We start from the raw sequence: 21,511 nt of genomic DNA on the forward strand, positions 1-21,511 counted from the left end.
CTGTGTTGGAGGGTCAGGTGTGCGGGGCTCAGCAGCTTCCATTTCTGTGCAATATGGAAGCTACCTCTTGGCTGTCTGGTGGGCGTTTTGTTCTTTTTGGTCTTAAGAAAAAAAAAAAAAAAAACCCATGAGCGATCCAACTTACCTAGCACAGAATTAAGTCTCCAGACAGCAAAGTACTCTGAGTTTGAGAGTTTTGTAGAAGGAGCCATTAGTTTCCCTTGAGTTTGAGGCATTTCATGTTAAGAAACTCAGTTTTGAGATGACAAAGTCTAGCAAAAAATAAACACGTGTGTGTGTGCGTGTGTGTGCATAGATGTAGACACACAGCCATGCAATCGCATCGAGTGAAAAAAATGGTAAAACACACGTCCTTATGAATTAAAAAAAAAAAAAAAGCCACACAAATAGAACTTCCCGGGTGTGACAGTTGCGAGCAAGCTTTGGATGAGCAGTCAACTGCAAAGTTCTCTTGTACGCTCTCATTCCATGCTGGGTGTCGGGTCCCGTGCACACTCGGTGGGGCAGCTTCTGCTGGGGGCCTCCTCTGGTCACGTCTCAGACGCAGCCCGCTCTGTGCACGAGGTTGCTTCCTGGCTTCCCGGGTACCATTTGCAAACCAAGAACTGCCTCTCGGAGGAATAAACTGGGCCGCCACTGACCTTTGTTGGACGTTCTCTCCTTTTCCTCCTTCCCATCTGTCTCCATCTTCTCTCTCCTACCTTTCTGCAGAGCCGCCAACCAAATACCAAATCTCCCAACCTGAAGTTTACGTGGCCGCGCCTGGGGAATCGCTAGAGTTGCGCTGTCTGTTGAGAGATGCCGCCACGATCATTTGGACTAAGGATGGGGTACACTTGGGGCCCAACAATAGGACAGTGCTTATTGGGGAATACTTGCAGATAAAAGGTGCCACGCCTAGAGACTCCGGCCTCTATGCTTGCACGGCGGCTAGGCCGGTAGACAGCGAGGCTGTCTACTTCATGGTGAATGTCACAGGTGAGTTGGCCTGCGCGCCCTCTGCTCTCTCTCCTCTGTAGCCAGTTTTCTGGGTCAAATTGTATCGGACAAGCAAAATCATAGCAGGAGCTGCTAATCGGATGCCACGCACAGAGCTTCATAGTTGAAGTTCTTTCCCCGGACCAGCTCAACCAGAGGGGCTGGTCGTTAAAAATGACACGATTCTCATGTGCAAAATATAACATTCTCCGTTTAAGGCAGTATGCTTTTCTAGAAGTAAAAACCCAGCTTTCTGCCCCCGTGCCCCCTGCCCATACTGCCTGGCATCCTTGGCATTTAGAATACAGGATTAAAATTCAATGTGGAAGATTTCCGATTCCGTTTGTTAAAATTTGAGTTTCTCTCCTTGATTTTTAATTTTTTTTCTGCCGTGCAGTTGGGGGGAACTGCACGGGCCCCCTTTGTGGCCGGGGTTCAAGGTTTGCTTTCAGAAGTTAGTAAACGGATGGAAGGCCACACAGGGGCTGAGTTTGGCTAGGGACTAATCCCCTTCTCGAAGGGGGATCCTGAGCACTGAAGGGTGGTGTTGGAAAGAATCTTTGGATAATAGCACAATCAGTGAGTCTGCTGGGGACTTGAATGTTGTTTGAAGCTGAAAACCCAGTTTCAATATATCCAACTTGACAGTATGTTTAAAGAACGTGAAAGCAGAAAGCCTGGCGAATCGTAATACAGACCAACTGTCACCACGGAGAGAAAATTTAAGCCATTAAAACCATCTTCACTAAACACGGTCTCAGACTTTTTGCGTGGGCTCCTGGGTTGCGGAATGCCCTATCCAGAAGAACTAAGTTGTACGTGATTGCAGCCTTTTGCCTTGCAAAAACACAACCATGGATATATTCTTTTGAATACAGATGCCATCTCATCCGGAGATGATGAGGACGACACAGATGGCTCCGAGGATTTTGTCAGTGAGAACAGTAACAACAAGAGTAAGTAGTGGCCGTCTCGGAAGGTCCCCGAGAGAGCAGAGCCTGGTGGGAAGTCCGGACTCTAACCTGTCGTCTTGCCCACTCTTCGGGATGCTGTGTCCTGCGGCCCTCGCCTTTCTCCGCTGTGTCTACTCTCCTGACTTTCTAATCTGAGAATAAACCAGTGTTACTGTACACCCTTTTCTACTGTTTGTCCTTTCTTATTGTGTCGGAAGCCCCTCTCTTCGGAAAGCAGTCACGATTTCTCTTTCCTCGATTTTCTTTTTCTCTCTGGTTTCTCACGGTTCGGTTCGGAGACATGACCCGAGTAGAACCACATGCCATCTTGGTTTGCTTTGACGGTCTGCGGCTTGGCTTCGTGGTTCTCCCTCCCCTGGGGGACATTGGGCAATGTTTGGTTATCTCAACAGGGGGAGGAGGGATGCCAGTGACATCCAGTGGGTGGAAGCCGGGGGTGCTGCTCATAAACATCCTGCGATGTACAGGACAGCCTATAACAAAGAAGGATCTGGTCCAAAATGTCAGTAGTGCTGAGGTTGGGAAACTGTGGCCTTTTTAAACATTACTTCGTGTCGAGAGGAAGTATGGGGGAGTGTGCCTTATTTTGCAGACAGTGATAGAGAAGCGAGTCTGCAAGTGCTGTTTGCTTTTTAAAGGCGGGTAATGCCGAGCAGTGACACAGGGCGGCCTTGGGGTAGAAGCACGTGGCCTAACTTTATCACTTCTGAGTTGGGTGTCAAGTACTTCAACTTCATGCCTCAGTTTCTTCAGCTGTAAAATGGGAATAGTAACAGTGTCTGATGGGGTTGCTACAAGGATTAGATGAGTTTGTATTTGTCCAGCACTCAGAAGAGTGTGTGAGTTTGTTCAATAAAGAAGATAAAACAGAGCCTTAGATGTATTTCCAATAACATGGCTTGCGTGCTCCCAAAGTGATCTTAACACCGGTCACCAGCATTCTTGGCTCAGGTGTTAGAGTCTACATTTTTTCAAAAGGATTTTAGTCAGTTCAATACATTTAAACAAGGCCTAAACAATAAGACAATTAGTTGCTAAAATAGGCGCAGAGCTGTTTGAGGGAAGACAACGAAACTGATGCTGTTAGGGACCTGGTTAATGTGGTAAGTGGGGAATTGCATTTGTCCCCGAGTCTCCTAGTACCTTAGGCAAAAAGGGAAATATTTTGGTCTGTAGTTTTCATTGTTTTGGCAAGAGAAAACTTAGGACCTGGACCACTAACATTAGCATCATCTCTAAGAGCTTATTAGAAATGCATATGCCAAGGCCCCACCCCAGATGCACTAAATTAGAAACTCTGGGGGTGGTTCTCTTATACAGTGAAGAATGAGAAGCTCTGACTTAGGGATTCACATGTTGATGTGCCTTGAGCAGGAGTTTACTGTTAGAGCTCTTCTTTATAAAGCAGTGGGTGAGTGAAATGGTCTTCTGCTGTGATTTGTACCAACCCTCTAACAAAGTTATTATGGTTAGTACTTAATAATTAAATCCTGGTACGTCCTCACTCCCTATTAGTTCTTAGGCTATAGCAGGGGAGGCAGTGAATGACCCGGCTTTGGAGGTCCTGCTTTGGGCAGGCTCTGTGCTGGTTGCTGGCTCAGGCAGTGCCCCCCACACCCCCGACACCATAAGGTAGAGAGAGGTGCTATTCCTGTTTAATTGATCGGAAATCCATGATTCAGTGAGCAGAAGGCAAAGCTACCATTCGCTTGTAGGCTTTGTTGCATGTCGAATCACAACAGCCCTCTTCGGGTCCCCAGGGTGACGACTGGGGTGCAGTGAGATGCTTGCCTGCTGTTTACAGCTCTCAAGTGGTGCCCCCATGTCAGAATCTGGAGGCAGCTGGGTTGTGTTGGCATGCCTGCGAATTGCATTGTCCTGGTCATCAGTACCGTGTCGGATAGCATGTTACCAGGAATACTTGGGAAGGAGTAACATGTAACAGCAAGGTATAGGTTACGTAACAAGTAGGCTGAGTGACCTGAAGCTCTTTCTGGTGATTGGGAAGGATTACCTGCCATGAACCTCCAGGTTTATATCCTGAACACTGCTCCTAACTGCCCCCAGTGCCTGTGCAGACGGTCCAGGGAGTGGAGCGCGCTTAACGAATGCCATGCCTTCACCCTGCGACCAGGGTTCTATGTAATTAGCTCTCGAATGACACCAAGTCCGCCCCGAGTTGGGTGCTCTGCAGTGATTAAGGGCTGGTGTTAGCTGTACCAGGGAGATACTGCTGTCGGGAACTGCCTCTGTTTGGTGCCTGTGAAACATTAGATGCGATTTAAAGTGATAGCAGTTCTTAGCTGGCTACTTGGCCTCTGCCATCTGTTAGTGTGATTAGGCTGGTCTGATTCACAGGTGCAGCCTGGGGCAGCAGAGATTAAGCAGCTGTGGCCTGTGTGGACAGAGGAATGCCATGGCCAGGGTAATTGGCAAGGCGGGGAAGGGGATGTTGCCATTAAAACAATTTTTTGCCACCTCCAGTGTCAAATGCCTGACCTGATTAATAGGGAAAATTGTAGAAGCACCGAATTCCATGCATTTTCAGCCACCTGGAAAACACCCATGTGTCCAGATCGATTCCTTTGGTGCCTTCTGATTGTCTGGAAATGCCACTGGGGTGTGTTTGAAAGTTCCTCTTCATTGAAGTTAACAAATGATGCTCCAGTGACCCTGTGCTGACAGGGACATTTCTGGGCTTGTCTGAAGTTTTTTTTCTCTTTTTGGGTTGCTAGACGTTAGTTCTGCAGCCGATGGCTTGAAAACTACATTGCGTGGGTCATTCCCTCTGCTGGTGTGCTAGATTTTTGTTTATCTAATTTGGGTGGTTAGCTGTAAGAAGGTAAGCTTATCTGCCTGGTGGGGTTCTTAAATTTTGTACAGAGTACAAAAAGCACCGTGGCCAAATACAATGGCAAAATTAAGCCCCAAATGACGGCAAGATTGTTGAATGTTGGCCATGAAAGTAGGTCTGATCTGATTTTCATAGGAATGTTTTGCAATACTCAGGTTGACCTTACAGACTCTCACACCATTGTACAAAACACAGCTCAGCTCAAAAGTGGGCTCCCCTGTAGAGATTTCCCCGCTTACACAAGCTGATTGAGTGGCTTGATTTTGAAAATCCACCTGTCCTGTTCCCTAGTGTCTCTAGCGTCACGGGCTGGTATCACGTTGTATCTCAGACCCGCCTTTCCTGGTAGACCACTTTGGGAGGCAGGGATTAGCTTGGATGTTGAGGGAATATTTTATGAAATTACAGTCCTCACATACATCTTTTACAGGTCTCATTACAAACAGTAATGCTCCGGTCTGATCTGCACATTAAGAGAATCAGCTGGTGTTCCCCAAAGTCTGTCCCATGGAGCTCTAGTGCAGAATAATTCCGTGCCAAAAAGGAGTTGTATTTTGAAGTGAATTTGAAAAATGCCTCCTACTCTGACCCTTTCTCAGGGACTTACAGTGTCCATCAGCTAATACAAACTCTGCAGTGTTCAATGGTAAAACATCTGTTTAACTTTGGCCTTACCCAGGGTTTTCCAAACTCATTGACCATAAGATCCTTTTTAAAATACAGCATTTATTAACATCCTGTTGTACATGCTTTGAAAATCCCTGCAATGGGCAGATTTGATTGACCTGACTTTTCTCTTGCCTTTTAAGTCAAGTTCTTCCATCACAGATGTGAAGGGCATTCTCAGGTCATATTTTAGCAGCTGACTAGCTGATGACCTCACACCTTACCAGCGCTAGACGTTTCCCTGAGCGGAACAATCCCGTGATGTCATTACAAGCCTGGCTGCCAGGAAATAATGCTGCTTACATATGCCCTTTAGTGAAACAGACTTTCTCGGACAGAAAGTTAACAATTTCAAATGCTAATTTTTGAAATGCATCCAGGTTGAGGGTTTTGAAAAGTTCAGAGTTTATATGTCAGCAGGAAAAGCATAACTTAATCAGTCCTTGCCTCCCCTAGGTACAGGTAGCTTAATGGGTTATCTGGCAGCCAATGAGTAGACACTCATGTCCATTTTTTTTTTTTTCCTCCGAGTGATTTTTTATTACCCCAACCTTGTGTTGAAGTGATTAATGTTTCTGAAGAGCTTGAGACTTCGTTCTTGGGAAGGCCATGATTGACACAGTTCAGGTTAACTGCTGAACTAGAGGGAATTGATGGTGAGGCAGCTTTATCAAGATTTTTTGCTCCTGGAGTTGTTCTTTGAGTGAAGACATAGACAAGCGCAATTTTCTATTTTGGTTTCACTCCTGTTGAGACCTGCAGATAGATGCCCATCCTCCGTGTCAGGGAGAAAGGCATTTTTTTTTTTTTTTTTTGGAACTTGCTAGGGAAAATGAAGGGACTTGGCTTGAGATTCCATACTCCTTTCATTGATAAACTTGCTGATAATAACATGTTACAGTTACCTTTGGTCTAATTGGGATTTTTACTTGGTAGAGATTATATCTAAGTTGGTGAATGTTGTGTTGCAGTTTCCAGGAATTGAAAATAATAGTAGTAGTAGCAGTAATAATAATAATGATAATTTTAAACTTAACCCAAAGCACACAGGATTCCTCAATTTTTTGATGTTCCTTTGTAATGAAAATTTCATCCTGAATTGGTTGGAGTGTTTTATCACACAAGCCAGGGATGGTGTTCAGTCTGGAAGGTTGGATTGAATTATCTCTTTTGGCCTCCCCTGTGGTCAACCAGCATAACCAACAAGTGGAGGGGTGGGGGTGGGGGGTTTCTTTTGAAGGCAGATCCTAGGAGCTCCCACAGGCAGCTGGTCTCCCAGTGGGCTCAGGCATTTCTAATGAGGGTCACTTGCCTGGTTTGTTGTAATGTGTTTCTTATCAAGTGTCTCACTGGTCAGCAAGTTGTTGTTTTTAATGAGATTCTCAAATAAAGCCCGCTGCCCCCATAATCACGCACTCACTCACATCTCTGTATTTTGTTAGAGTTGTTTTCTCTTAGTGTATGCAAAACTGAAAACAGATGAACCTCAGTCTACTGGAAGGATGGGGGTAGAGCTCAGAGACATCCTCCCACCCCTACCCCAGTCAGGGTCAAAGCATTCAAATGTCCTGATTAGTGATATTTTTAAAGGCCCTAATTATAGACTTAAGACAGAGGCCTTAGTAGGGCTTTAGGGAGTTTGTGAGACTTAATCTAGGAGCTGAAACAGGCTATGTTTTTTTATTTTTGCATCAATAAAAATACAGTTGGCAGTCATCAGTGTCCACAGCTCACATAAATCTTGAACTTTTGACTTAATTACCATGGGAGAGTTCAAAGGGCAGGCTGGAATGGTTGAAAGAGCATTGCCCAGGGAGCTGGAGGCCTGGTTCTAGCCTCAGCCTGGCCTTGGCCATGCAACCTTGATCAGATCACTTGACCTTTCTGGGTGACATTGATCACATCAGCCATTAGACCAGATGGTCACTGAGGCCTGTTGGTACAGTGGTAATGTGACTCTTTGTTTTTCCTTTAAACCGCTGGGCTGTGTTCTCTTTTTGATTCCAGAAAGAGAGGAGACCATAGATCTTAGATGTCAATATTGGGATACGTAGTGGGGCATGTAAGGGCTACTGTGGGGGTAGCCCATGTTTTCATTTACATGGTCAAAAGAAACCCTCTAATCCTACCATTTGTTGACACAATCAATATCTGCCTAGAGAATACCTAGACATAATGTTAGGAGGGTGAGGGACCTTACTAGAACATTCAGTTCAACTCCCTCATTATATAGCTCAAGCTTTTAACAGTTATCTGGCTGGTACATATGTCGGTCTGTCCATCCATCCATCCATGCATCCATCCTTCCAATAAACACTTGAGCGTCTTCTCCATGGGCCAAACACAACTCGAGCTGTACCCTCCAGGTGCTCTACTCTTGTTGGTCAGCAGACCTTGAAACGGATACATTTCAGTATGGAGACAGCCTGGTGATGGAAACACATAAATGACAAAGAAGTGGCCCAGCGAAGGAATATGATGTATCTTCACTGTGAGGTGGAGGTGATGTGTCAAAGAGACTTCAAGGGAAGTTTTGTGGAGTTATACATCTCTGTTTAACCAGCACATCTTGAGAGACTACTGCTATATTAAAAGTAAAGTTTTATTAGCATTTTCACTAATAGACAATAACTGTATGGAAAATGATATTGAGTAGGTATAGTATTCCTTGATGGGATTATTTATTTATGTATGTATGTATGTATGTATTATTATTTTTTTTTTGGCTGAGTTTTACTGTTCCTTTAAACTCGCTGTTAGTATTCAATGACTAGGAGAGCATCATTCTTCTGTTACATGTTACATTGGAAGATCTGAGAAGGTCAGAGCAGAAAGGACCCACATATACTATAGTTCAATTTGTTTACCTCTGATTTAGCAGAATTCATTTTTTTATGCCATCTGAGATTTATATCACCATTCCTTTTCTGTTGAGAGAGTTTATTTTTATTTTTATTTTTTTATTTTTTTGTTGAGAGAGTTTAAATTCATTCCTCTTATCATCCCTAAGATGATGCCAGGGAAGAAGACCCATTAAGTGGGATCAAAGAAGACACTTCTTTGAAACATGTTGTAGCCTTTGCTTGCAGTTTCATCTTTTATGAAGTTGTTGAGGAAATGTTTGTACTGAACACCTACTATGTGCAAGGGTCATCTTGCTTTTGTAAATCATTGATTTGTGAAGTGAGTTCCTTCTCCAAATGAAAGTTAACACTGTTCACCAGCCACTGTATGAAAAGAGGCTGCCTCAGGTAGAAGAGCCTGGTCCTGGCGTCTTACCAGCTGCTTTATTGTGCTTGGTGTATATGTGTGTGTGTGTGTGTGTGTTGGGGGGGGCGGAGAGCAGTGGTGTCTGGCGTTTCCGTGTATCCAGACTGCAAAAATGGCAGGAAATCTCGAATACAAAGTTCGCAGAGGACATGAGGCCACTGATGAAGGAAGCGCACCTAGGGCTAGTCACAGTCTCATTATTTTTCTAGACCTTCTCGATTGTTCAGACTTCACATAAAACTAGTTTATTTCAGGAGGAGCCAGTATAAAATAATTCCTCCCTTCCAGCATCATGCTCATTAAAAACAATTCGTGAGCTCAACACCTTCTAGGAAAGCCTAGTCACAGAAGTGTGTTGTCCCGTGTGATGTTAGCACTCAGCCAGAGTGGGACGGAGCAGAGCGTTGGGGTGGCCCATCACTGCCTCTCAGAACTTCGAAAACTTGACAGCTTATCTGTTGAGTCACTATTTACAGGTATTCAGGGAAAGAGAGTGTTGCAGATGTAGGTTTAAATAGGTAACCCTGTAGGCGGTCTGCTTCTACTCTGTTGATTGGCTCGTATACTGCCCTGCCCACCTTGCATCTCTGTGGCTTTTTTCTTCTTTTCTCTCTCTCTCTCTCTCTCTCTCTCTCTCTCTCTCCTCTGTGGCTTTAGATGACAAGCTTGGTGCCCATACTCTGCTTCATGGCCGTGTGTCTATTTTGCACGAGCAGATTTTATAGGTGCAGTTTTGACGATTGAAATTTTACCGCAGGGAAGTGGCTTCCTGCCAGAAATTCCAGCAAAATTCTTTCACCCTTGTCCTTAAATCATTTCTTAGGTGCCAAGACAAAGGTGTTGGTTGCCAGTGTGCTGTTGCCACAGGCCATGACCGTACGGGCTCATGTGGTCTGGGCTGATCCCCATGTGGGTTACAGCCTCCCTGACAGCTTAGCCCAGTGAGGGAGGAACACAGCAACATTCCTAGTTCCTTTAACTAAATCCTACTTTTTAACATTTTAGGGAATGTAAAAATCCTGCCCCGTGGAATGTAAGCACATATCTGTTGATTTCTTTTATATAAAAAAGAAAAGACATTCCAAAGGATCAACTCAGCCATAATTGATGTTATCTCAAAGAGTTATTACATTAATATTTAGCTAATTCATATGAATAGGCTATTGTGTTTACTTAAACAAATGACATGAGTACAGACACCTGACAGCATGAGGTATGCTTTTCATTTAGGTCAGATTTATAAAAGTCTTTGTGTAGCGACAAAGCTCATTATTTATTTTGTGCTCTTAATGGTTTCTTTTTAGTGGCTGTGGCTGTGGATGGATTTTTCTAAGTAGAAGCTTTTAAAATGAAAGATTATTGAAATTGTTCCAGTATATGCCAGGCTCTGGGAGTCTTGTGATGAATAGCAATCAAGTACTCCCTGGTAAACCCTCAGAAGAATGAGTGTGTTCATGGGCATTTGACAGCCAAAGCCAATGGCTACCAAGTTGCCTACCTCATTGCAGATACAACTGGATTCAGAGGAAAGTGTGCAGCTCCATTCTTATTCCCTTGGCTCTCCTCCTGGCTCCACTCTGGCTTTCTCTCCTACACATGACCGACCACCTCAGTTTTGTCTTGCTTGCACTGTCTTGGCATTGAGTAGACACCATCTATATCCTACCTTGATACTTAGATAAACAAGGATAAAGAAGATACAACATGCTCTTCTTAAGAAATCTCGGCCCCACCTTTTATAGCCAGGTTTCAAGAGCAAGGGTGAGGCAAACAGGATTGGATTTTTAAAAAAATTTTATTTATTTATTCATGAGAGACATAGAGAGAGGCAGAGACACAGGCAGAGGGAGGAGAAGCAGGCCCCATGCAGGAGCCCAATGTGGGACTCAATCCCAGAACTCCAGAATCACATCCTGAGCCGAAGGCAGACGCTCAGCCGCCGAGCCACCCAGGCGTCCCGGGTTGGGTGTTTTGAATGCGTTTTTCCAATTTCTAATTCTGCCGTGGAAGTCTGGCTATTAAGAAGGGGATTGTTACCCCGCCCCCGGGAGCAGGCTGTGTCATCCACAGAATAGAGGAGACTTGTAAATCCACATCACAGGCACAACCCCTGTCTGGACCTGTTTGCCTCTGGCTTGTGAAGTGTGCGTGCTGCTGCTCAGTCTAAGCCTCATCAGCAGTAAACACAGTTATGAATCTGTCTTCTAGAGTTCCAGTGTTCTAGAATGTTCTAGAACATCCAAGGCCCTGTTGAAGTTTGTTTTAGGGAAATTTTGGCTACTAGTTTGCTGAGACAGAAACATACATGTGAAAAGTTAAATAGGTATACAAGATTTCTCTGGAACTTTTGGGCAGGTAATAAAGAAGGTGGTGTGCCTTTGGCCCGGGCTGGCTGTTCTGAACTCTGGTCTTTAACATCAGAGTGGCCGAAGGTATGGATTCCGACCCCTTGGAGCAGCTGGTTCTTACCAGCCATGGAGAGTAGGGGCAAAGACTGTGGGCTCTGGAATCGGACTGCTTTGGCTCAAATCTGCCCACACCTCTTCCCAGCTTTGTAGCTTCTCTGTGCGTCAGTTTCCTTGTCTGTAAACAAGGATTATAATAATGCCTTTCTCATCAGATTGGTGTCAGGGATAATATGTTAAACACGGGAGAGTTTTTAGAGCTCTGTTTGCAAATAAGCCCTCGGTCAATAGTGCTCGTTAGCCATTGTTGGCGGGCATAAAGAATTTATGGTGGTATTCTGGATCCATGCTGTGGTTCTTACTTAGATAAAATGTCCTTCATTTGGCAATTTAAAAAGTTCTCTCTTCTCTTGAGTTTAAAGATTTTATTTTTTTAAATTTTTATTTATTTATGATAGTCACACACACAGAGAGAGAGAGAGGCAGAGACACAGGCAGAGGGAGAAGCAGGCTCCATGCACCGGGAGCCCAACGTGGGATTCGATCCCGGGTCTCCAGGATCGCGCCCTGGGCCAAAGGCAGGGGCTAAACCGCTGCGCCACCCAGGGATCCCTTCTCTTGAGTTTAAAGAATCACTTGTATCCAGGACTTTGCAGGCCATTTAGAGGGCTCAACCTGACCTAACATGTAATCAGCAGGAATCTGTTAAATTTGATCTGTTTAGATACACGATGATAGAATTAGGGCATCCACAACCACCGAAAAATCTTTTCTCCATTTAAAAAATTAATACCTACTTAGTGATAGGGTGCTGGGAAATTAATGATGCCTCCTTGAATCATTGATCATATCAGTATGGGAAGTAATATTATTGATTATCCTTTACAACTTCAGTGGGTAAGTTGACTTGGCCTCAAGAGCGCACTTGGTGTGTGTATGTGGTCACTGTGTGTTTGTGACCACTTGCTAGGTGTGCTGATCTAAAATGATACATTTTGGAGGACTCTGCTGTTGTTAGTTACTGTATGTGTTGTCACTGTTTATAGAAAGTAGCATTTGAAAACATGATTTCCCCACGAATTTATATTCTGGCACCAGGAAGGAGGGAGAGAAGGTACCTCAAACACTTTTTTCCCCGTTAAGAGACACAGACTAACGAGCAGTGCATCTCCAGGGACCTTCTGCTGGGCCATCTGCTAGACTTCAGAAAATTTTTTTCCTAATGTAAATATTACCCAAGGATTTTTGAGGCTGTCAGCTCGCTCACATACAAAATAACATTATCTTCCCTGTTATGGAAATGAAGCTCTCCTTCTCTGTACATTGTAACGTTGTTTTCCACCCCAGGGGCGCCTTACTGGACCAACACAGAAAAGATGGAAAAGCGTCTGCACGCTGTCCCTGCGGCCAATACTGTCAAGTTTCGCTGTCCAGCTGGGGGGAATCCAACACCAACTATGAGGTGGCTGAAGAACGGAAAGGAGTTTAAGCAGGAACATCGCATTGGAGGCTATAAGGTAGAATGAAGTTTTCACAATGTTCTGTGTCTCCCATTTTTATTAATCCATTTTTTAAGGAGTTGCAAGGTAACAGGAACCAGAAGGAGTATTTAAAAAAAAACCCCAAAAAACAGTGATTATCCTAATTGGTCATTTCCATGGTTGATATTTTTAAAAAGTTTTCCTGGACTCGCACGTTCTTGAAAAGCATAATCTCCATTTGCATTGTTCTTTATGTGAGAAGCGTTTAATAACAGAAGGGTAGAAAGTTGAGAGTCTGTTTTCTATATGCTTTATAGTCTGTAAAACTGAAACTGGAGCAGAATCGGAGAAGAGTAAGGGTACTTGCCCTGATTGAGCAGGATTGTACGAGTGTGGATGGACTTGGTGTGGACGCTGGGTATGAAATGTTACTTCTTAAGAGAGAGTGCTTCTGTGGTGACAGAGGCGATCTCTCTGTCCCCATCTGCAAGGGTCTGGAGGGCCCATCACAGAATGTGGTGAAGTTTAGTCTCATCACTCGAGCGGGAGGTGGAAACGGACAACCATCTCCCTAAAGAGGCCTGTAAATGCTCCATTCAGGGTCTTGTTTATGCATTTGGACATTGCTGAGCATCCTCTGTGGCTGGCACGGTCCAAGGCGCTGGACGAGGCACAGCCCTATCTCACAGGGGTTCCTCGCCCTTGGGAAGGCCGACCAGACAGCTGTGATCTGAATGCGCCGAGGCCAGAAGAGCATGTTGTCCTGTGGATGTGCAGGGAGGGAATATGTTGGCTATCTGGGATGCCAAGGATGATAGAGGTCAGGAAGGGTTCCTGGGCTGAGTTTGAAGGAAGGGGAAGAGAGACCTGGATTCTCTACATTACTTAGCGTGGAAGGGGAGGCCTTGAGGAATTTAGTCTATGAGGAAGGCTTATGGAACTTCACTATGACATTCTTTGGTGTGTTTGGAAAGCAAGCGTAGGTGCATTAGTTACCTATTACTGTGTAACAAACTACCCCCACGGCGCAGTGGTTTTAAACAACATTTATTATCTCACAGTTTCTGTGGGGCAGGAATCCAAGAGTGGCTTAGTTGTGCCTTCCATGGCCAGGTCTGTCCTGGGACTAAGATTTCAGCTAAGTCTGGAGTCTGATTTGTAGGATCAGCCTCGGGGAAGGACCTGCTCCCAGACTCGTTCCTGTGGTTGTTGGATTCACTAATTTGCAGGTTGTTGGGCCGAGGGCTTTAGTTCCTCCCTGACTGTGGGCTGGAGGCTGCCCTCAGCTCCTTGCCCTGCAGGCCTCTTGGTCTGGTAGCTGGCTCCCTCAGGGAGAGCAGACACGAAGAGGTAGTGTGTGAACAAGACAAGTCACAGCCTTTGGTAACCTAATCGTGGAAGTGACCTCCTACCACTTTGGCTGTTTTCTCTTATTAAGCAGATCATTAGGGGAGGAGACAAATTCCCCAAGGGCATGAACATCAGAAGACCGGGGGTCAGGGAGCCATTTGGGCAATCTGCAGTGGGGCTAAAATAGATAGAGGATGCTCTAGCCCAGACTCCAGGTCATTAAGAACCAGGTAGAAGAGGATTTCTTGGTGGATGAACTTCTCTGCTACAGCTGTGTCCACCACACTGTTGTCACTTGGGAGGGCACGTGAGCCCTGACCCCATAACTCGTGTGATTAAATGGGCCTCCTCTCCACAAAAGCATGCCCTGGAGCCCTTTCCTAACACACCATCCCCAATTCTCATCTTGAAAGTGTTGTTTGCTTCAAAAATGTTTGACTTTTGTTTTAACATTTGAAAATACCAGAAGCTGAAGCCTAGTGGACCACGGGAGGAAAGCCTATGAGTAAATTTCTAAGTGCGTGCATGGGGCAGTTTGTGCGTGCAAACAGATGTGAGGCACATCTGCTGCTAGGTTCGTGCCTTGGAAGCTGTGGAAGGAGACACAGTCGTGCCTGTCTTGCATGACTCCTGCTTGTTGGCGGGAGCAGTAGGCAGGAGGGTGCTTTGTCTCTTTGCTCTTAGATCAACGCTTACACCAGGCACGGTGAGATCGGAGGGTTAGCTTGCTCTTTTCTTTCTTTCTTTTTTTTTTTTTTTCTTTTTCATAAAGGATGATTAGACAGCGATTTCCTTAGGTGGGTGCTGGTTGGAAAGGAGGAGTTAAAACCACTACAGTTGTGGCCTCAGGACTGTTCTAAGAGGCACATGCTCTCCGAGAACATACTTGATGCAGTTCCAATGGTTCATTTCAATACAACTGAAGTATAAGATCCTGGTGGTTGATGAGTTTCCTCACTTAAGACAGCCTTGGAAATAAGGAATAAGAATTGATGAGCTCCCAGAAAGAAACTCCTGGTCTCAAAATAAATAGGACCAACATCATTATTATGGGTAAGGAGCTTTTTGCAAATCTGAATTAGTGATTATAAATGCGCTAGAAGACTAAGGGTGCCTGATGAGGAAATGCTGCTTGATTTTTAACAGGTGCAGTTCAATTTTAATTATCAAGGGCGATACTGCGCTAACGGAAGAGCACTGTTCTAAAAGCAGACCTTCAGTGGAATACCTTTAGCCTGTTTCCTTGGAGGTGCAGATGATGGAATGATTTTTCTTATTTCCCATTTGAGCCATTTCCGGGGTGAGAGAGAATGGGAATTTGAGTGCATGGGAACAAAAATCTCAAGTATTTTTTGCCTTAGGGGCACCTGGCTGGCTAAGTTGGTGGAGCATAGAACTCTTGATCTTGGGGTTGTGGGTTTGAGTCCCACACTGAATGTAGAGATTACCTAAAAGATAAGATCTTAAAAAAATAAAGTATGTATTTCCATTGAGAAAAAAAGAGCAAGTTGGGCAGAGTATTGACCTTTGGACTGTGGTATGCTGGCTTGCAGTGATGAGGGCACATTTCTGGTCCTGCTGGACTTTCTCTGGAGAAGGGTCTATGAAAATGCTTAAGCACCCCTAGGGTGTGATGGGGGTGTCACTCCATCAAATGCAAAGGTGGTCAACCTGGGTTTAGGAAAGGGTTTTCACAACAATTGTGGCATTATTGGACATTGATTTGGGGATGCTGGTTCCCTCAGGAATCCATTGAGCTTCTGGGACTCGAAAGGGAAAGAGATTGCTCATCTCCTGGGAAAACATAGTTACCTAAAGCCTAAGCCTTACTATTGATGTGTTGGACTCACCACAGGTCCCCAGGTCTTGAGTCCTGGGTGGTCACAGAGGCCGGCAGCCCTGCTCCCACCATGAGTTCAAGCTGTCTGACTGGTGCTGGCCTCTTCAGGGCCTGACTGGGACAGTTGGGAGCATGGTTGCTACAGGTGGGTCTTTGTTACCTACAGAGACTTCTGCTTCTCCCAACATTCGACCTGAGGGAATCAGGGTACAGTGCAGTCCCCACAAAGCAGAGACCCCATTGACATGTGGACAGCCTGATGTCCAAATGTCCCTCTCCCCTGCCTCCCATCCCTTTGCCACTTTATTTAACGAAGAAGCAAAGTGTCAAGTTTTCCAAGATATATTTTTCCAGAAAGCAAGACCTGAAAGTTTCCACAAACAGATGTGTGTTATTTCTGTGATTTTTTTTTTCCTTCATAAATCTCATTCCATAAACCGTGGTTGCTCTGTCTAGCTCAGCTGTCGGTCTAGCTCTTTCTGCATGTTTATGGATCAGCCACCTTGGCCCTTGTACACTGTGTTACAGCTTGTTTTGAAATGGTGTGCATATGGGGGCCAGTGAAGGGAGGAGGGAACAAACATAAACATCAAAACAAAATGAAAGGGAATTATGAAATGGGACAAAGCTCATTTTAATTAAAATGACCAGTAGAGCTCTTTGGTATTCTGTGGTTCAGTCTGATTTATCAAAGACCTCATGCTGAGCCTTCTAAGGTGATTTAACAGTCATATTATTGTTTTCTTAGTATGTGGGCAAAGGCTGGTGGGATGTTATTATTTACAGTGATAAGGGTTGACTTGAAGCATAACTATATCTCCCTAATTGTAGTCATGCCTGGGCTCTTTCATCAATCTTGACTGTGGGCGAGTTGTTTAAGCTCTCCTTGTTTTAGGTCGCCTAGCCTTAATATGAAGTTTGGATGGATAGTCTTGAACATCTGATCCCTTCCAACTGTGATTTAGTAGCATAACCACCAACCATTTTTTTTTTTATCATAAACAAGAACACAGATTTTTTTTTTTTAAAGAAAGCGGTTACCTTTAAGGCTAGATATTTCAAAGGGCTCTGAACAGTAATTACAATCTAATGCAGAAAAGCAAGAAGACCAAGGTAATTAGTAGACCACCTCAGTTCCCAACTCATTCCTAGGTAATGACTCAAGCATAGAGGGCAAGAGTAGTCTTAAAACTGCCTTGCGTGCTGCTAACTGCAGAAGAACCCAGAGAGATCACAGAACACAGCACCCCCTCAAGCTGGCCATGGAAGTGGCACCTGAGCAGGTGAGCTTCAGGCATCCTGGAGCTGAGAACTCCCATGGAGCCCCTGAGCAGAGTAGGGCATTGTAGGGTCTGTACTGTCTGTTCCCTGGTATGTTTCAGGTCCAAGGAGAGATGAGGTGAAACCCGTTTCAATCACAACTAAACTGGTGGTTTTGCTGGGTAGGTTAATGAGATTTACATTTTCCAGGTTACTTAGATGTCGTATTAGAGACTTTTGATTAAATGTTATGCCTAATCCTGGGGTGCCTGAGTGACTCAGACGGTTAAGTGTCTGCCTTCAGTGCAGGTCGTGATCCCAGGGTCCTGGGATCAAGCCCCATGTGCCCCCCTGCCTGCTTCTCTCCCTGGTTTTGCTCTCTCTTTCTCTCTCTCAGATGAATAAATAAAATCTTTTAAAAAAAATGTTATCCCAAAGTGTGTTTATTTGGAAAAATCACTATTGATGTCCTTATCAATATATTTATATCTTGTTGAGCTCTTTTTCTCAGCCAAGGCATTTCAGCTTTGATCCCAGATCAGGCCATCTGTGATGAGGAAGCTGATATGTGTTGTTTTCAGCCAGCAGGCACTGACTGCTCACCTATCTTGTGATTGTACTGGGTGCCTCCCTCCCGTCTGCCATGGGTTTGGGTCCCCGTGCAGCCCAAAGAGGGGGGCACTGTTATTTCGTCCCTTTTACAGATGAGGCTTGTCACGTGGCTCCTCAGTGGCGGAGCTGCCATATGGACCCAGGTGGTTTTCCTCCAAAGTTCATGCTCTTACTAAACTGTTTTCTTCAAATGTGGTTCCATGTTTTTATTTAAAAAAACAAAAACAAAACAAAAAACAACTGTGATCTCTTAGAAACATGGAGGTAGTAGTGGCATCCTAAAGCACATGTAAGTGTCCGCCCAAGGTACACTGTTGGGAGCAAAGTGCAGCATGTAGTCCATGATCTGTGTAGGATTTTTCAAAATCGCGGTAAAATACAATATAAATTTTGTCATTTATTTTTCACCTGAAGCAAAACATTCTCCATTAAGCAATAATTTTCTATTCCTCTTCCTGCCAATCATCCCCCCGCTTCCCCGGCCCTGGTCCCTCTAATTTTTCTGTCTCTCAATTTGCCTGCTGCAGGTATTTCCTGCAAGTGGGATCCTAGGATATTTGTCCTTCCATCTGGGTTCAGATGTGTTGTAGCAAAAATCATACCTTTATTCCTTTTTAGGGCTGGATAATGTTCCATTATATGGATAGGCTCCTTTGATTTATCCATTCATCTGTTGATGGGATTTTCCCACCTGTTGGCTCTTGTGAATGATTCAGCTATGAACATGGGGGCACAGGTATCAGAGTCCTTGCTTGCAGTTCCTTTGGGTGTATACCTAGCAGAGTGATTGCTGGGTCATTGGGTGATTCTTCATTTAGCTTTTTGAGGAAGATCATGAGATTTTTATTATTTTTTTTATTTTTATTTTTTAAAGATTTTATTTATTCATGAGACACACACAGAGAGAGTCAGAGACATAGGCAGAGGAGGAAGGGAAGAAGCAGGCTCCCTCAGGGGAGCCCAGTGTGGGACTCTATCCCAGGACCCTGGGATCACGACCTGAGCCTAAGGCAGATGCTCAACCTCTGAGCCACTCAGGTGCCCCGGTCATGACGTTTTTAGAGTTAAATTTGAAAGGCAGTGACCCTGTTGGCAGTCTGCCCTCCCCCCCCCGCTCCCCCTTGCCCAGCCTCTTCCAGAGCCCCTTTCAGGCATCTGAGGACAGCCTTGCATTTTGTAATTCTCTTCTGACTCCTCTGGGAGACCCATGCATTGTTCACTGAGTGCAGGAAAGTTTCTGCAGTTGGGTGTTAGAGGGTCAGAGCTCACCTCGCCCTGTTCTGTGGACACCTCCTGAAAAGCAAACTTCGGGAGTTTAAGCATTAATCAGATTGGCATTTGCCTCCACATCTGCCTGGTGATAAGCAACAGTGAGTGCCACAAGCCCTTGAAACATGTAAGCTCGGTTTGTGCACACCTCCAGAGCCCTGGTTTAGAGACCCCAGGAACCTGCTAGAAAATGGGGTCTGACATGGGATAGTAGGGCTCTCTGCATCCTAATGACTACTGGCTTATGTCGTTTATGGGCTGCCTTTATAAAGGCCAGGGTTCAAAGGGATTGCTGCCTTTCTTTATAAATTGGGCCCTGGTACTGGTGAAAGGAAGTCTTGGGGGTATTGGCCATCACATGGGCATAGTATTCATTGACTTGGCATAGAGCAAAACTTTCCATCCAGCTTCTGGATGTTTATTCTGCTTATTATCGAACACCTAGGTATTTGGAAATGTCCAGATTTTTTTTTTCTTTTTTTTTTTTTTTTTGTTTTGTTTTGTTTTGCACTGTGGAAACCAAACATCCAGGTGACAGCCTGGGTCTTTGGCCTTTCACCTTTCACCAAGGTGTTTTGGTATCGTATCAAACTAAATCTACATTCCCAGTTGTCACCTGAAGATAGCTGGGGTTTAGACATGCACCTTGGAAGACTTAGGTAGCAGAGGAATTCTGAAAAAACCTGTCTGGGCCACCTTTGGTCTTTGTGACCACGGGTGTGGAATGTTTGTGGAATCCACTTTTTGTGTTAGGAGCAAAAGAGTTTAGGCCATTCGCTTCAATCTGCTTTGTTTCAGTATTGAAATGTTATTTTTACAAGTCTTTAGTGAACATAGTTTTGAAGCCTCATGCTCTCTAATTCTGTTCCTTGGCAGATGAAAAATAATGATGAATTCCACAAAGATTTGGCCATGGGCAGGAATGAGAAGAAAGGACTGTGCATGTGGCCGCTGGTGCAGGATTTCTCTCCTCCCTGGCCCTCGTGCTCAGTCTGCCAGAGAGTTCCAGACACGGTGGTTTTGCAGCATAGCGGTTACTACTGAAAAGGGGAGGTGGGGGGTGGGGAGCAGTTTTATTTTACTTTTTTGTCAACTGTGTGATTTCTGTTTAAATGCAAAAAGTGAAAATGAGAAAAAAGTCAACACATGCGTAATCCTACCACTTCATTATATAAAATGTACTGCTAACAGTTTAGTACATTTTTGTTCTGATTTTAGCTATGTTTAGACAGTCATGCTTATAAATTCAGGGCTTTAGGCACCTGTAGGGTTGTGTGTGTGTATTTCTATAAAACAGGATCCTGAATACACTTCTTTTTAATCCCACGTATTTCCCCCATCCCCGCCCCCCCGCTCCATGTAGCAATAACTACTAATGATATCTTACCAGGTTGAATTTAAGAATACCTTGCTCTTTTTAATGACTGTATGCTATTTTGTTGGAATGAATTAAGTACACATTCGTTCATATAGGATGAGCTGTATATTATTAATGACTCTCTTCCTGATGGGTTCATTTTTGCTGTTACAAACAGTGCTCAAAGCAACAGTCTTGTTCATGTGCCTTGAAGTAATCCTGCTGTTTTCTGTGTAGGCTAGATTTCTAGAAGTGGAATTAACTGGGTAGAAAGAAAAAAAAATGCGTTGCTAATTTTAATAGGCCCTGCCAAATTATTTTACAGGGAGGTTTTTCTCTCTGTTCCTGTTCTCACTTTGAGTCTCTGTCTCCCTACACCCTCACTAAGTACTCAATGACGTGGATCTTCCTAATTTTTGTTAATCAGCTGGTGAATAACAGTGTCTCATTATTGTTTTAATTTGCATTTCCCTGATTGTTAATGAGGTGAAGCATCTTTTCATATGTTTATTGGGGATTTACATTCCCTCTTCTGTGAAAGCAAAGAAGTGCCTTCTACCAAACTGGGACCTAACTGGCAGTAGGATTGTTGCACTAAGAAGATGAGGCATATTAAAAAAAAAAAAAAAGAAAAGAAAAAAAAATATATATATTGGAGAGGACGTCTTATGTTTTTGTTGGAAGGATAGAGTCTTTAGGTTGACACTGAATCGTGGTATGGAGATGGAGAACTTAGAAGAGAAACTCAAGAAGTCGTCTTTGTTCCCCATCTTGATAGAGTTACTGTTTGTACTCTTTGAGCTTGTCATTAAGCAACCGCTAATTAATGGTAGGATATCCCCTGTGAAAGTGTCAGACATTCCCACTGTTGGCAGCTTCGAAGGGTGTCCATTTGGAAAATGCCACAGCTCATAAAATTTGGGACTGGTGGTATGTCAAGTAATCAAATACTGGAATGATGGTGTAAGAAAATAAATATTAACAGCATCGCATGGGGCAGTATTGATCGAGTACCAAGGTCTCTGAAAGGGCAGAAGCACCTTGTTTGGTAAATGTGTCTCTCATTGTGAAAGCATTTTATAAATGTTAACTTATTAATATTTGTAGTGCATCTCCAGGAAGTAAATAATATTCAGGGAGCGCACGCTCTTGAGTGGGGAATCTTATGTGGAAT

The 21,511-nt window shown here is 44.3% G+C and overlaps 1 protein-coding gene across 22 annotated transcripts in view; it reads left to right on the forward strand.

Annotated features, from left to right (window-relative positions):
• Positions 1 to 21,511, forward strand: part of FGFR2 (fibroblast growth factor receptor 2) — a 105,367-nt gene that overhangs the window by 26,763 nt on the left and 57,093 nt on the right. For 11 of the 22 annotated variants that reach the window (XM_077877397.1, XM_077877396.1, XM_077877390.1 and 8 more), the window contains 3 exons: positions 733 to 999; positions 1,878 to 1,955; positions 12,516 to 12,685. In XM_077877397.1, the coding sequence (XP_077733523.1) occupies positions 733 to 999; positions 1,878 to 1,955; positions 12,516 to 12,685 (515 nt within the window). The remainder of the gene's footprint in view (positions 1 to 732; positions 1,000 to 1,877; positions 1,956 to 12,515; positions 12,686 to 21,511) is intronic. The other 11 variants (XM_077877402.1, XM_077877407.1, XM_077877405.1 and 8 more) reach the window with 2 other exon arrangements.

The sequence above is a fragment of the Canis aureus genome, chromosome 29 (genome assembly GCF_053574225.1).
Source record: "Canis aureus isolate CA01 chromosome 29, VMU_Caureus_v.1.0, whole genome shotgun sequence".
NCBI lineage: Eukaryota > Metazoa > Chordata > Mammalia > Carnivora > Canidae > Canis > Canis aureus.